The 16,121-nt window shown below is 45.8% G+C and overlaps 1 protein-coding gene across 5 annotated transcripts in view; it reads left to right on the forward strand.

Moving 5' to 3' along the window:
• The window catches only part of GCNA (germ cell nuclear acidic peptidase), a 50,116-nt gene that overhangs the window by 20,823 nt on the left and 13,172 nt on the right, over positions 1 to 16,121 (forward strand). For all 5 annotated transcript variants that reach the window (XM_037909748.2, XM_043521928.1, XM_043521930.1 and 2 more), the window contains 2 exons: positions 128 to 293; positions 14,687 to 14,831. In XM_037909748.2, coding sequence (XP_037765676.1) covers positions 128 to 293; positions 14,687 to 14,831 — 311 coding nt within the window. The remainder of the gene's footprint in view (positions 1 to 127; positions 294 to 14,686; positions 14,832 to 16,121) is intronic.

Genomic DNA, 16,121 nt, shown 5'->3' on the forward strand with positions numbered 1-16,121 from the left:
AGGAATGCACAGTTCACGGTGTAGTGGTTTGTGGTCCTGTTGCCAGTCTCTATATTCTGTATTCGCTGGTGGAACTTCATGATATTTGGTTAAATTGGTTGTTTAATCTTTTGGTTTGTACTTGCAGAACTGGGAAACTTCAAGCCTCCCTGTGACAGTGCACTATACTCTGTTAAGAAAGAGAGAATTGTGACACCAAAGTCAGAATCCTCTTCATCTAAAGAAATGCCTTCTCTGAAGGTTCCTAAGAGCAGATCAGTCTATTGTGTACATTCATCAGATACAGAGGAAAGGTAGGTCTTTCTCTTCTCCATCTTTTACTCTCTCCTATGTGTATAACAAATGGGTCAGGAAATGCTGGTGAAGTTAGAGGTAAAGCACTGCTGTCATGTAGATTTAGCACTCTGGAAATTTGTCAGGCTACAAAAGTACTTGTGCTGCAGTTAACAGTTAAAATTACAAAGCTTGTTCTTTGAATGCTTGCTCATGTCGATTCCATTTTAGGTACATGTGCACCCACATGCACAGTCGTCAGAGATTTTTGCCTTAGCGGTATCAGTAGGTTCTCCAGCGGGGCCCTCTGGAGTGTCGCACTCATGCGTCGGTATATTAGGTGCCAGCCGGCCTACACCCTCTCAGTTCCTTCTTACCGCCAATGACGGTTGGTTGGAGCACCTTTTTCCCGTTGCGTAGCAAGTGGTTAGTAGTTCTCTCCTTCCTTCCTTTCCAAAATCTCATAAGTCAGAAGAGGAGCACAAATTGTACTCCCTGGACATCAGGAGAGCCCTGGCCTTTTACATCGAAAGGACCAAGCTATTCTATAAGCTGACGCAGTTGTTCGTCACGGTGGCGGACAGGATGAAAGGTCTTCCAGTGTCTGGCCAGAGAATTTCATCCTGGTTCACTTCCTACATCCATTTCTGCTATGATCTGGCAAAAGTGCATTCACCAACAATTGTAACCACCCACTCAACCTGGGCGCACGCCTTGGCGGTGGCATTCCTGGCCCAAGTGCCTATTCAAGATATCTGCATGTCTGCTACCTCGTCATCCATCCATCCACACGTTTATGTCTCATTATGCACTTACCCTGCAGGCCCAAGACGATGCTGGCTTCGGTAAGGCAGTGTTGCAGGCCGCATGACCGTGAACTCCGAACCCACCTCCAGGGATACTGCTTGTGAGTCACTTAGAATGGAATCGACATGAGTAAGCGCTCGAAGAAGAAAAAACAGCTCGCTACCTTTCGTAACTTTTTTCTTCAAGATGTGTTGCTCATGTCCATTCCATTATCTGCCCTCCTGCCCCTCTGTCGGAGCTGTCAGCAAGAAGGAACCGAGAGGGCGTAGGGTTGGCAGCGCCTAATATACCGACGCATGAGTGCGGGACTCAAGGGGGTGCCACAGCCGACCCTACAGATACTACTAAGGCACCAGCAGCCAGGAAGGCTAAATCACACCTGGAGTTGCAGCTAGCAAGAGATGTTAAGAGTAACAAGAAGGGTTTCTTCAGGTATGTTGGCAACAAGAAGAAAGCCAAGGAAAGTGTGGGCCCCTTACTGAATGAGGGAGGCAACCTAGTGACAGAGGATGTGGAAAAAGCTAATGTACTCAGTGCTTTTTTTGCCTCTGTCTTCACGAACAAGGTCAGCTCCCAGACTACTGCACTGGGCAGCACAGCATGGGGAGGAGGTGACCAGCCCTCTGTGGAAAAAGAAGTGGTTCGGGACTATTTAGAAAAGCTGGACGTGCACAAGTCCATGGGGCCGGATGCGTAGCATCCGAGAGTGCTAAAGCAATTGGCGGATGTGATTGTAGAGCCGTTGACCATTATCTTTGAAAACTCATGGCGATCGGGGGAAGTCCCGGAAGACTGGAAAAAGGCTAATGTAGTGCCAATCTTTAAAAAAGGGAAGGAGGAGGATCCTGGGAACTACAGGGCAGTCAGCCTCACCTCAGTCCCCGGAAAAATCATGGAGCAAGTCCTCAAGGAATCAATTCTGAAGCACTCCAGAGGTCCCTTCCAACTCTAATATTCTATGATTCTATGAGCCAGGGGAAGGAGCCCCAGTGGGGCCCATGGCACCAGTTGCTCAGGCAGTCCCCGGGGCCAGCCACATCAGCTGCTGCTTGATCGGTGCCCGGGGCCACCAGAACAGCAGCTGGTGTGGCTGGCCCCAGGGCCACTCCATCAGTGACTGGTGCAGCTGGCTGCAGGGCCACTCCAGCAGCAGCCAGTGTGGCTGACCCCAGGACTACCCAAGCAGCTGGCCCCAGAATCCATGACTTTCGCGAGCTCTATGACAAACACGTAGCCCTAAAGATGGTCCCTTGAGTCTCAGGCTATTGTGTGCCTTTCAAGAGCTCTGATAGAAAGGGTGTTGAATTACTTGAACTGTCCTCATTGTTGAACCCTGACCACTCCCTGATAGGATCTGGGGGTCAGATTCTGAAAGTCTTTTTCTGAAACCATCTTTTCCTCAGTGCTGTGGGAGCCTCCATTCCAAGGCAGACTTGTGGCACCATTGCTTCTTTGGGGTTTTCAGTTCATAGAAATGTTTAATACTTTCTATGAACATACGAAACTTTGTCGCAATCTTGTGGCATTGAGTTCCAGAGATTACTTGTGCATTGTGTTTAAAAACAAACTTTTTTATAGGTTTTTAATGTACTGAACTTCCTTCTGTTCTTGTAGTGAGAGAGGGTAAACAAGTGCACCTTATTACCTTCTCTGTAGCATTCATTTAAATACCTCCCTTATACTCCCTCTTATTGCCTGTTCTCTAAATAACCCTAATATTTTCAGTCTGACCTGAAATGGAAGTCTTTTCACACTTCTAATCATTTTGTCACCTGTCTCTGAACTGCCTCTTTTTGCTGTATCCCTTTGGAGGTAGGGTAACTGAAACTGAAGAAAGTATTTCAGGTGCTGACATACCATTTGATTTATATAATGATATTGGAACTTACTTATAGATTTTAAAGCTTGTAAAGGGGTCATTATGATCAGCTAGTCTGACCTCCTGCATAACACATGCCAAAGAACGTCACACAGTAAACTCTCTACCAATTCTATAATTTCTGTTTGAGCTATATAGTTATCTTTTAGAAAGAGATCCAGTCTTAAGTAAAAAAGCTCCAAGTACTGGAGAATCTTTAGGTAGGTATGTCCTTCCAGTGGTTAATCACACTGTTTAGAAATAAGGTGCTTTTTTTTTTTAAGTTTATCTAGTTTTAGCTTCTAACCCTTGTTCTGCCTTTGCCCTTTAGATTAAAGAGCTGTCTATTATTAGAGCTTTCTTAATCTTCTCTTGGATAAACTAAACTGATTGAGTTTATTTAGTATCTCACTATAACGCAGGATCATACTTGTTCTTCAAGTGCTTGATCCTCTGTGTAGTGCACTACAGGTTTGCACATGTACTCTATGTGCCCAGGACTGGAGATTTTTTCCCTAGGAGTGTCTGTTTGGTCTACTTGGGCACCCCCACTCTCTTTGTGCGTCACACCAAGGGTTTTTAGGGGGAGCTACCGGACTGCTGCCATCTTTACTTCCTTCTTACCACTCATTGTTTAGGACAGAGCGTCAGTGTTCATGCTAACTTCTTCAGCTTTTTCCTGTAAATAAATTGTAAATAACTTTTAATACTTAATTAGCTTTAATTATTTAGTGTAGTTAATTGGGATAGATATTTGGGGTTCGGTTCCCTAAAATTCGGAGGAGCGATTCCTGTTTTTATTTAAAAAAAAAAAAAAAAAGGCATTTTGCTTCTTCCAGTGGCAGCAGGGAAAGGGTGCCAAGGATCCTCCGCTTCAAAAAGTATCGCAAGCTCTTCCTGGTCACAGTCTACTATGTTTCCTGTCTGTACTGCCTGGGGAAACCCACATCCAGACCAGGTGTAGGAGGACAAAGCAGTCAAGGAAGTTTCAAGTCTGAAAACTCCTCATGGAGAGGCCTATGAGACCATGGACCGCTGACAGGAGAGACACCCTCTCCCCACAACCCAGTACATTGACCTGAAAAAGGTAGGAGCATTCCGTTGAGTTTAGTTCCATAAGAACATAATAATGGCCATACTGGGTCAGACCAAAGGTCCATCCAGCCCAGTATCCTGTCTACTGACAGTGGCCAATGCCAGGTGCCCCAGAGGGAGCGAACCTAACAGGTGATGATCTAGTGATCTCTCTCCTGCCATCCATCTCCACCCACAGACAAACAGAGGCTAGGGACACCATTCCTTACCCATCCTGGCTAATAGCTATTAATGGACGTAACCTCCATGAATTTATCCAGTTCTCTTTCAAACCCTGTTATAGTCCTAGCCTTCACAACCTCCTCAGGCAAGGAGTTCCACAGGTTGACTGTGTACTGAGTGAAGAAGAACTTCCTTTTATTTGTTTTAAACCTGCTGCCCATTAATTTCATTTGGTGGCCCCTAGTTCTTATATTATGGGAACAAATAAATAACTTTTCCTGATTCACTTTCTCCACACCACTCATGATTTTATAGACCTCTATCATATCCCCCCTAACCTCCTCTTTTCCAAGCTGAAAATCCTAGCCTCTTTAATCTCTCCTCATATGGGACCCGTTCCAAACCCCTAATCATTTTAGTTGCCCTTTTCTGAACCTTTTCCAATGCCAGTATATCTTTTTGAGATGAGGGGACCACATCTGTACACACTATTCAAGATGTGGGCATACCATGGATTTATATAAGGGCAATAAGATATTCTCCGTCTTATTCTCTATCCCTTTTTTAATGATTCCTAACATCCCGTTTGCTTTTTTGACTGCCGCTGCACACTGCATGAACATCTTCAGAGAACTATCCACGATGACGCCAAGATCTTTTTCCTGATTAGTTGTAGCTAAATTAGTCCCCATCATATTGTATGTGTAGTTGGGGTTATTTTTTCCAATGTGCATTACTTTACATTTATTCACATTAAATATCATTTGTCATTTTGTTGCCCAAGCACTTAGTTTTGTGAGATCTTTTTGAAGTTCTTCACAGTCTGCTTTGGTCTTAACCATCTTGAGCAATTTAGTATCATCTGCAAACTTTGCCACCTCACTGTTTACCCCTTTCTCCAGATCATTTATGAATAAGTTGAATAGGATTGGTCCTAGGACTGACCCTTGGGGAACACCACTAGTTACCCCTCTCCATTCTGAAAATTTACCATTTATTCCTACCCTTTGTTCCCTGTCTTTTAACCAGTTCTCAATCCATGAAAGGATCTTCCCTCTTATCCCATGACCACTTAATTTACATAAGAGCTTTTGGTGAGGGACCCTGTCAAAGGCTTTCTGGAAATCTAAGTACACTGTGTCCACTGGATCCCCCTTGTCCACATGTTTGTTGACCCCCTCAAAGAACTCTAATAGATTAGTAAGACCTGATCTCCCTTTACAGAAACCATGTTGACTTTTGCGCAACAATTTATGTTCTTCTATGTGTCTGACAATTTTATTCTTTACTATTGTTTCAACTAATTTGCCTGATACTGACATTAGACTTACCAGTCTGTAATTGCTAGGATCACCTCTAGAGCCATTCTTAAATATTGGTGTTACATTAGCTATCTTCCAGTGATTGGGTACAGTAGCTGATTTAAGGACAGGTTACAAACCATAGTTAATAGTTCCGAAATTTCACATTTGAGTTCTTTCAGAACTCTTGGGTGAATGCCATCTGGTCCCGGTGACTTGTTACTGTTAAGTTTCTCAGTTCATTCCAAAACCTCCTCTAGTGACACTTCAATCTGTGACAATTCCTCAGATTTGTCACCTACAAAAGACGGCTCAGGTTTGGGAATCTCCCTAACATCCTCAGCCGTGAAGACTGAAGCAAAGAATTCATTTAGTTTCTCTGTGATGACTTTATCGTCTTTAAGTGCTCCTTTAGTCTCTCGATCGTTCAGGGCCCCCACTGGTTGTTTAGCAGACTTCCTTCTTTTGATGTACTCAAAAACATTTTATTACCTTTTGAGTTTTTGGCTAGCTGTTCTTCAAGCTCCTTTTTGGCTTTTCTTATTGCATTTTTACATTTAATTTGGCAGTGTTTATGCTCCTTTCTATTTACCTCATTAGGATTTGACTTCCACTTCTTAAAAGATGCCTTTTTATCTTTCACTGCGTCTTTTACATGGTTGTTAAGCCACGGTAGCTCTTTTTTTTTAGTTCTTTTACTGTGTTTTTTAATTTGGGGTATACATTTAAATTTAGCCTCTATTATAGTGTCTTTGAAAATTGTCCATGCAGCTTGCAGGGATTTCACTCTAGTCACTGTACCTTTTAATTTCTGTTTAACTAACCCTCCTCATTTTTGCATAGTTCACCTTTCTGAAATTAAATGTCACAGTGTTGGGCTGTTGAGGTGTTCTTCCCACCACAGGAATGTTAAATGTTGTTATATTGTCACTATTTTCAAGCGGTCCTGTTATAGTTACCTCTTGGACCAGATCCTGCGCTCTACTCAGGACTAGATCAAGAGTTGCCTCTCCCCTTGTAGGTTCCTGTACCAGCTGCTCCAAGAAGCAGTCATTTAAAGTATCGAGAAATTTTGTCTCTGCATTTCATCCTGAGGTGACATGTATCCAGTCAATATGGGGATAATTGAAATCCCCCACTATTATTGAGTTCTTTATTTTGATAGCTTCTCTAATCTCCCTTAGCATTTCATCGTCACTATCACTGTCCTGGTTAGGTGATCGATAATAGATCCCTACTGTTATATTCTTCTTAGAGCATGGAATTACTATCCATAGAGATTCTGTGGAACATGTGGATTCATTTAAGATTTTTATTTCGTTTGATTCTACATTTTCTTTCACATATAGTGCCACTCCTCTCTCTCTCTCCCTCTCCCTCCCCCGCCTCCCCCGCCTCCCCCACAGGACCTGTTCTGTCCTTCCGATATATTTTGTACCCCAGAATGATTGTGTCCCATTGATTGTCCTCATTCCACCAGGTTTCTGTGATGCCTATTTTGTCAATATCCTCCTTTAACAGGAGGCACTCTAGTTCACCCATCTTATTATTTAGACTTCTAGCATTTGTGTACAAACACTTTAAAACTGGTCACTGTTTATTTGTCTGCCCTTTTCTGATGTGTCACTTTCTTTATGTGAATGTTTCTCGTCTGATCTGGCCCATACTTTATCCTCTTCCATCCTCTCCTCCTGACTAAAACCTAGAGACTCTCTATCAATAGAAAAGGAGTACTTGTGGCACCTTAGAGACTAACCAATTTATTTGAGCATAAGCTTTCGTGAGCTACAGCTCACTGCATCTGATGAAGTGAGCTGTAGCTCACGAAAGCTTATGCTCAGATAAATTGGTTAGTCTCTAAGGTGCCACAAGTACTCCTTTTCTTTTTGCGAATACAGACTAACACGGCTGTTACTTTGAAATCTATCAATAGACTCTCCTGTAAGAGAAGTCTCTGTCTGATCCATGTGCACCTCTGCAGCAATCGGCTTCCCCCGCCCCCCATCTCTTAGTTTAAAAACTGCTCTGCAACCTTTTTAATGTTAAGTGCCAGCAACAGTCTGGATCCACTTTGGTTTAGGTGGAGCCCATCTTTCCTGTATAGGCTCCCTCTATCCCAAAAGTTTCCGCAGTTCCTAATAAATCTAAACCCCTCCTCTCTACACCATTGTCTCATCCACGCATTGAGACTTTGAAGCTCTGCCTGCCTACCTGGCCCTGCACGTGGAACTGGAAGCATTTTTGAGAATGCCACCATAGAGGTCCTGGATTTCAGTTTCTTTCCTAGCAGCCTAAATTTGGCCTCCAGGATGTCACTTCTACTCTTCCCTACGTCATTGGTATCTACATGTACCATGACCACTGGCTCCTCACCAGCACTACACATAAGTCTATCTAGATGCCTCGAGAGATCCACAACCTTCGCACCAGGCAGACAAGTCACCATACGGTTCTCCTGGTCATCACAAACCCAGCTATCTATGTTTCTAATGATCGAATCTCCCATTACTAATACCTGCCTTTTCCTAATGACTGGAGTTCCCTCCCCTGGAGAGGTAACCTCAGTGCGAGAGGCTCCCAACTATGGAACGGTTTCCCTCTGCTCCTGTTGAGTGCTCTCCTTCTCTGGGCCTTTCATCCTCCTTAACAGCTCAGGGTCTGTCTGACCGGAGGTGGGACAAATCTACAGTGTCCTGGAAAGCCTCATCAACATACCTCTGCCTCCCTTAGCTCCTCCAGTTACGCCACCCTGGCCTCCAAAGCCTGTACACAGTCTCCAGCCAGTTCCAGGCCTCCACACCCTCTCCCAGCTGGCTCCAAGAGACATGAGCAGAGCCAAGGCAAATGGGGAGGGAAAGGAGAGACAAGCACTCCAATAAGGGAAAGAGGGAGCTCCATATCCAAGCCCTCAAAGAGGCAAATGTCCCCATCTCATACCAAGCCAGGAGAGACTTCATGCTTTGGAGTGGGACTATCTGTCTGATATCGGGACAGACCAGCCTGGTACTTCATTGAAGGTCAAGACTGTATCAACTCCTGGTACTGGGAGTAGTATTTTTGACACCAACAACAGCCGTTGTGTTGGCACTGCCAGATCCGGCACCCTTTGTGTTTTCAAGCTGGAGTTAAGCTACCTCAGTACCAGTCACCAGTACCATCAATGAGTAGAGGCAGCTGATCACCACCTCCTCAGACACTGAGACCTCTCCCATTTTTGATCTGAGGTCAGAGTCAAAAGATGGAGTTGGGTATGCCCCATATTCTGACTATTCCCTGAGGGGCACCTCTGGGGGCAAAGCCCATACAGTGTGTCAGGAGTCTCCAACGTATCTCAGTACTCCCAAAAGAACAGACATACCCTCCCTTTACATACCCATCACCCTGGGGCCAGGCACCAAAAAGGTCTGAAGTCTCACAATGACAGTAGTGGGGCCCAGAAGACCTGTGATACTAGTACCCTCCCCAACAGCCACAATAACAGGAATAGGCAAACACCATGCCGGTGATCCTGTCAACATCCTCTCCAGATGAGGCGGTGATTCCAGCTTTCCTGCCATACCCTAAGGACTTTCCAGGACTTGCTCAGAAGGCTACAATTTCCTTTGGAAGAGGTCCATGAAGTCCACAGACTGCTAGACATCCTGCGCAGTTCTGGACTGAGTATACTGGCACTTCCAATCACAACTGGGCCACAGTTCCACCAGTATCCAAGTGGGCTACAAAGAGGTATTGCATACCTCTGAAAGGGTCAGAATACCTATTCTTATAGCTGCCTCCCAACTTTGTGGTAGTGTCACAGGCCACCAAGCATAGTAAGCACCAACAAGCCCGGTCTACTCCCCAGGACCAAGAAGCAAAGATGCTGGACCTCTTTGGGAGGAAGGCATCCTTGTTGGCCTACCTCCAGTTTTGAGTTTAAAACTGTCAAGCACTGATGGTCAAATATATTATCATCTATGACAAGCTGACAGGCTTTGTCAATAAGGTTCTTCAGGACAGTAAGGAGCAGTTTCGGGCCCTGATTGACAAGGGAAAGCTGGTGACTATCTTCTTCCTTTCCCACCCCTCACCACCTCTCCCCATCCTCATTCAGGATGTAAAGTCGCTCCTTCAACTAGGAGGAATGGAACTAGCAGCAAGGGGGAAACAGTTCTACTCAAGGTACTCCCTCATCCCCAAAAAGATGGGGTGGGGATTGAACAATTTTGTCTGCTGACTGACGTTCAGAATAGTCACTCTGTATCTATCCTCTCATTAGGTTTAGGATATTGATTCATGACCCTCAATCTCAAAGATCCCTGTTTTCACATGGACATTCACCTGTCACACAGAAAATTCCTGGGTTTTGTGGCCAAACACTACCAGTACCAGGCACTCTTTCAGGCTCTTGATGGTGCTGAGAGTTTTCACCAAGGTATTGTCAGTGGTGGCAGCTCACTTTTGTCCACAGGGGACAGCAGCACACCCCTACTCTAGAAGATTGTCTCTGAAAAGAATGTATGAAGCAACCACCATGCTTCTAGATCTGTTCAAAAGACTGGGTCGGGGGAAACTTGGGAAGTGCACTCCTTTTCTGAGTCGAGAATTGTTGCCTTGGGAGAGGCGGCTGGCATGCCTTGGGAGAGGCAATAACATGGGGTATTGGACCTGACGGATTCAACCAGGTGCAATGCGAATGACCTGTGCCTTGTTTTATTGGATTTTCCTCAATACCCTCTGTAACAGGGGGATTGGGTGGGGAAATGTGTACTTTAGGGCCTCCAGCCATCACCTGAGGAAAGTGTTGCCCAGGAGGCAACCCCCTCTGTAGCAGAACTCTTTGCACCTTTTGTTCATATTCGACACACATAGCTCTGTGGTTTGGAGACCCTCACACGCAAAACACCACCTGTAGATTTTGGTTGTGCAGCTGCCACACATGTTATGTGGAGAGCTATCTGCTCAAGGAGTATGCCATAGTGTTTTGCACTCCTGGCAGATGCGCAGTGGGTCAGGACATTTTGCATAGGTATGGCGCAAGTTCCAGAGGGTAACAGCCTCCGCACGTAACTCCAAGGAGCACAATCCTCCCTGCTTGTAAACGTAATACAGCACCATCATATTGCCTGATAACACCTAGACTGACTGGCTGCAAATGCGAGAGGAATTTGATACAGGTCAAACTGACTGCTCTCAACTCCAACACACTGAAGTGGAGCACAGACTCCTGAGGAGACCATGTCCCTTGTGTTACCTGCCCCTCCATGCAAGGGGCCCCTGCAACTTGTGAGGGAAGTGTCTGTGGTCAGTCTTTGTTGAGAGCATGAAACTGAACAGGACCTACACACACACATTTCCTCTGTCCTCCCACCAGTCAAGGGAGGCTCAGATCCTTTTGTTATCACTACAAAAGTTTTTTTTTTCTCCAGCTGATAATAGCTCATCTTAATTAATTAGCCTCTTACTCCACCTTTTCATGTTCTCTGTATGTATGTGTGTATATATATATCTTCTTACTGTATGTTCCATTCTATGCATCCAATGAAGTGGGCTGTAGCCCACAAAAGCTTATGCTCAAATAAATTTGTTGTTCTCTAAGGTGCAATAAGTACTCCTGTTCTTTTTGCGGATACAAATTAACATGGCTGCTACTCTGAAATCAGATCCTTTAGTGAACCATGACAAGTGCTGTGAATTTCTCACACTTTTTTTTTTAATCAAAAGTAACAGAGCAGTCATGCTAAATTTATTAAGTTTACCATTATAGCTCTGTGATTTTTTTTTTTTACTTTTTTTTATTCAAATGAGGAGGTACCGCACATTTGCAGCAACACACTTTGCCCTGGCACGGCTATCCTAATACCAGCCTGGGTGTGGAGGAAACACTGGTGCCGGGAAGAAGCTAGACACTCACCTGCAGGCATGGGCAACTTTGTGTTCCCCTGGATGAGAGGGAGCCTGTCCCACACTCCAAGTACGGGCAGCTCCTGCATCCCGCAGGGATGAACTGTGCTCCCCACTCTAGGCATTGTGACCTGGTGCACTGGGTTACAGTGATGCTCAAGTTTCCCCCTTCTCACCCCCATAATAGAGGCCCAAACCTGAGTAGTGCTACAACCTTGCATGCCTGGTTGCAATGCCCAGGGTGAGGAGCCAGGCCCAGGCCTGTGAGATAGGAGCCACAGGAGCTGTCACTATGGGGTGAGTAATGGATGCAAAAAAAAAAGTCCCACAGGTCATGAGCCAATCCTGATCAGAGCCCTTCCGCAAGAAGAGCAAGGGCTAGAAGTGCCATCAAGGCCAACAGCTGACCACCTCGGCTCACTTGAGCTCTTACCCGCAATCAGCCAGGTAATAAGCAGGCATTTTGAGGTTGCGCTCAAGGGCGACCTTCCAGCCTTTGTCCTGGATCCAGCACCCCTGTTATTTTCCAACCGTTTATCTCCTTACCTGAGTCTTTATAACATTGGACCACTGGGTCTTCAGCACAGTAGTAGGGGGGTATACCCTCCAGTTTATTTCTATCCCTCCCTCCCACTTCAGGGACCCTTCTCACAAGCATCTGCTTGCCCAGGAGGTGCAAGGCCTCCTGTGAGTGGGAGTCGAAGAGGAAGTTCCTCTGCACTTGAAAGGGAAAGGGTTTTACTCCCACTATTTTTTTTATCCCAAAGACCAAAGGGGGGGGGGGGTCTGTGTCCCATTCTTGACCTGCGAAACCTCAACAGGTATCTCAAGAAGTTGAAGTTCCTCATGGTCTCCCTGGCCTCCACCATTCCTTCCCTGGATCTGGGAGACTGGTACGCTGCCCTCAGTCTGAAAGATGCTTACTTTCACATATCGATATTTCACGGGCACAGAAGGTTCCTACGATTCATGGTTGGGACTGCCCACTATCAATTCACAGTGCTCCCTTTTGGCCTGGCAACGGCACCAAGAGTGTTTACAAAGTGCATGTCAATAGTGGTGGCCTACTTCAGGCATCAGGATATCCAGATCTACCCGTACCTCGATGACTGGCTCATCAAGGGCCACTCCAGAGTCCATGTCCAGTGCAGCATCACAACATGGTGAGCCACCTGTCAAGCTCTGGACCTGTTGATAAACAAACAAAAATCAACATTGGTTCCAGTTCAAAGGATAAAGTTTATCGGAGTGGTCCTCGACGCTCCCCGAGCCAAAGCGTTCTTGCCAGAGGCCAGGTTCAGGGCAATGTCAGATCGGATCACCAGCATCACTGCCCATCCATTCACCACTGTCCAGGTCTGTCTCAGACTACTGGGGCACGTGGCCACATGCATGTATGTTGTTTGGCGTGCGAGGCTCAGACTACGTCCTCTCCAGATGTGGCTGGCGTCGTTTTACTTCCCGGCCAGGCATCACCTGGACAAACTCCTCGTGATCCCGCCGTGAGTACTTACCTCCTTGTAGTGGTGGTCTGATCCAGTTCTAGTGTTGGAGGGTGTGCTAGTTTGCAAGCCCACAACTCACGGTTTCCCTGATATTGGATGCATCCAATCTCGGTTGGGGAGTACATCTCAGTACACTGCAGACTTGGGCTATGGTCGCGAGAGAAGCTTGCGGAGTGTTCCTTCCCCAACTGTCCGGTCGGATGATGCAGGTGTTGATGGACCACATGGCCTCCGTGTTCTGTGTCAACAGGCAATGGGGAGCTCATTCATCGGCTCTGTGCCAGGAAGCCCTTCATCTGTGGGACTTCTGTATCCAACATGCGATCCACCTGGAAGTCTCGCACCTCCCCGGCGTCCGGAACACACTAGCAGATCACCTCAGCAGGTCCTTCTTCTCTCACCACAAATGTTCCCTTCACTCGGAGGTTGTCAGGATGCTCTTCCAGAAGTGGGGAGCTCCCCAAGTGGACCTGTTCGCCACCAGACAGAACAGAAAGAGTCATCAGTTCTGCTCTCTGCAAGGTCTTGGCAGAGGCTCACTTTCCGATGCCTTTCTCCTGTCTTGGTCAGGAGACCTGATGTATGCCTTCCCGCCAGTTCTGCTCATCGGCAAGGTCCTCTTAAAAATCAAGAGGGACAAGGCACAGATCATTATTATCGCCACAGCTTGGCCTCGCCAACATTGGTTCAGCATACTCATGGACTTAGCCTTAGCACTTCCTAGCTGCCCAGACCTACTCTCACAGGATTACGGTCGGTTGCTGCACCTGAACCTCGTCTCTCTCCACCTCACAGCTTGGATGGAGCGTGGCTGAATCCAGAGGAACATGCCTGCTCTAGTCAGGTACAGCACATGCTCTTGGAGAGCAAAAAGCCCTCCACCAGAGCAACTTTTATCTGGCAAAGTAGAAGCGATTCTCCTGCTGGGTGTCAGAACAGAATATCTCCCTGACCCAGTCATCTCTGCAGTCCATTCTGGATTACCTGCTTCACTTAAAGCACCAGTGCCTTGCCTTCTCTTCGATCAAGGTTCACCTGGCAACCATATCGGCCTTCCATCCCTGCGTCCAGGGTTGATCAGTATTCTCACATGAGATGACTATCAGATTCCTGAAAGGCATTGAAAGACTCTTTCGGCCGGTCTGGGACCCGGTCCCCCAATGGGACCTCCACCTTGTCCTCACCGAGGCTCATGGGCCTGCCCTTTGAGCCTCTAGCTTCTTGTTCACTTTCCCATTTGTCATGGAAGATCGCATTCCTTGTAGCTAGAATGCAGGAGACCCTAGTTCAAGTCCCTGCTCCAAGGACTATTTATTTATAAAAAGAAAAACAATTTCAACAGGACAGATTGAGACCCAGCCCACACAACCCCATATCCCAGTGGCTAGGACACTCTCCTTCGCTGTGAAGGACCCAACTTCAAATCAATTACTTAACTTACAGTATTTTTTCTTCTGAGGTATTATTGTCCGTGTGGATCCCACAACCAGCCCTTCATCCCCACTTTTTTTCAGAGTCCTCGTTATCTGGGATTCTGAATTAGCAAGGGAACTGAGGGATGGTTGCAGCTGCGCTGTTCTTTATGCCCTTAGATGTGGGATATAAAGACATACATGCTGCAGGCATGGCTGACTGCTGTTCAAAAGATTCTAATCTCTCATGCCTGGGGAACGTGCACAACTAGAATGGTATCCACAAAGACTTCTCAAAGAACCATAGTTACTATAAGGTAAGTAACCATTCTTTTTCATAAGACTGCTGTGACAACAAATGTGCTTTTTTTGCTGCTGCTTTTCATGCAGGTGGAATCTGTGTGGGGTGCCAGGCTGTTTCTTACAAGAGCTGTCAAACCCAGCATCCCAATATGTGAAAAATTTCAGGAAAAAGAAGGATGAGTTGACACAGAAGCTCTACACTCTTTATAACAACACCATCTTTGAGCAAAAGGTAGCTTTTGTAAACACATTTCTGGACAATAAAATCACTGTTATCCTGCTAACTAGCTTTCTCTGTGAAACCATTGCCCTTTCCTTCTAGCTCACTAACTGGGATGAAGCTCAGCCTTGTAACAAGGTGCTTCTATTTGAATCAGGTTGAAAATGTGAGGGTTTTAAAAAGGGATTTATCATAGGTTTACTCTGGGAGTTATCAGACTTTCTCAGTGTGAGTTACCTCTTAATAGTCTTGTGGAGAAAGACCTTCTGATCCATTCATTACTGCAAGGACACAGACTCCCTTCCCGTTCATAATCATGTAACGTCCCTAAGTAACTATATCTGTTGCTTATATGGAAAAATTTATTTTAGATACCTTGGATGAATCTGGTCCCTTATGGAGCCTTCTGATTCTTATATGTCTAGGTAGCTGTAGAGCCCCCATTGTATTGGAATGCTTCTCTTACTCTTAAGTTATTTTTCCTCCCTTGGTATCCTGCTGTCAATTGAATTGTCTCGTTAGACTGACCTCACACTTGGTAAGGCAACTCACATCTTTTCATGTATTTATACCTGCTCCCGTATTTTCCACTCCATGCATCTGGTGAAGTGGGTTCTAGCCCACAAAAGCTTATGCCCAAATAAATGTATTAGTCTCTAAGGTACCGAAAAGATTCCTTGTTGTTCTTATGTGGCAGTGGACCCTAACTGAGGCATCTTAAGCTGGCTCCTACTCCTATATAAAAAACTGGAATTAAAGAGCCCAGCACCACTTGATCAGCCAGCTCTCTGCAGACCAGAAGCAAGTGCCTGCCAGGATCACAGTTTGGGAATTGCTGCTGTAGGCTCTCTAACAGCACAGGTTACCCAGATGATTGGCACTTAAGTTAGCCTACCCCAGCATTTCAACAGCAAAGCCAGACTCACCTTACTGAGTCCTCACTGTTTCTGCACTCACTCGTGTGTATGGTTCTCTGTACTGAGATGCTCTAGGAGACTTTCCCAGTCAATTACCAGAACTTGTCTGTCCTTCATGGAGAACTGTGGGAAGGATATTGGAGGACTATCAGAACTTGAGTGATTTTTGCCTGCATCCTAGCTGCAGAATGGGCAGGGTCCAAGGCAAGTGAAAGGAAAGCCTACTTGTATAAACTATCCTGCATTTAAAGCACCTCCAAATTCAGATCAAAAGTTTCTCTTGTGTGGACGGTAGAGGAGTTTGAACTAAAAACCAGGTAAGAGTTCAGGTTAACTGCAGTGAAGACGTGCACTAAGCATACCAGCAGTACTAGAATCCTGAAAG

This window comes from Chelonia mydas, chromosome 9 (assembly GCF_015237465.2).
Source record: "Chelonia mydas isolate rCheMyd1 chromosome 9, rCheMyd1.pri.v2, whole genome shotgun sequence".
In the NCBI taxonomy this organism is placed as follows: Eukaryota; Metazoa; Chordata; order Testudines; family Cheloniidae; genus Chelonia; species Chelonia mydas.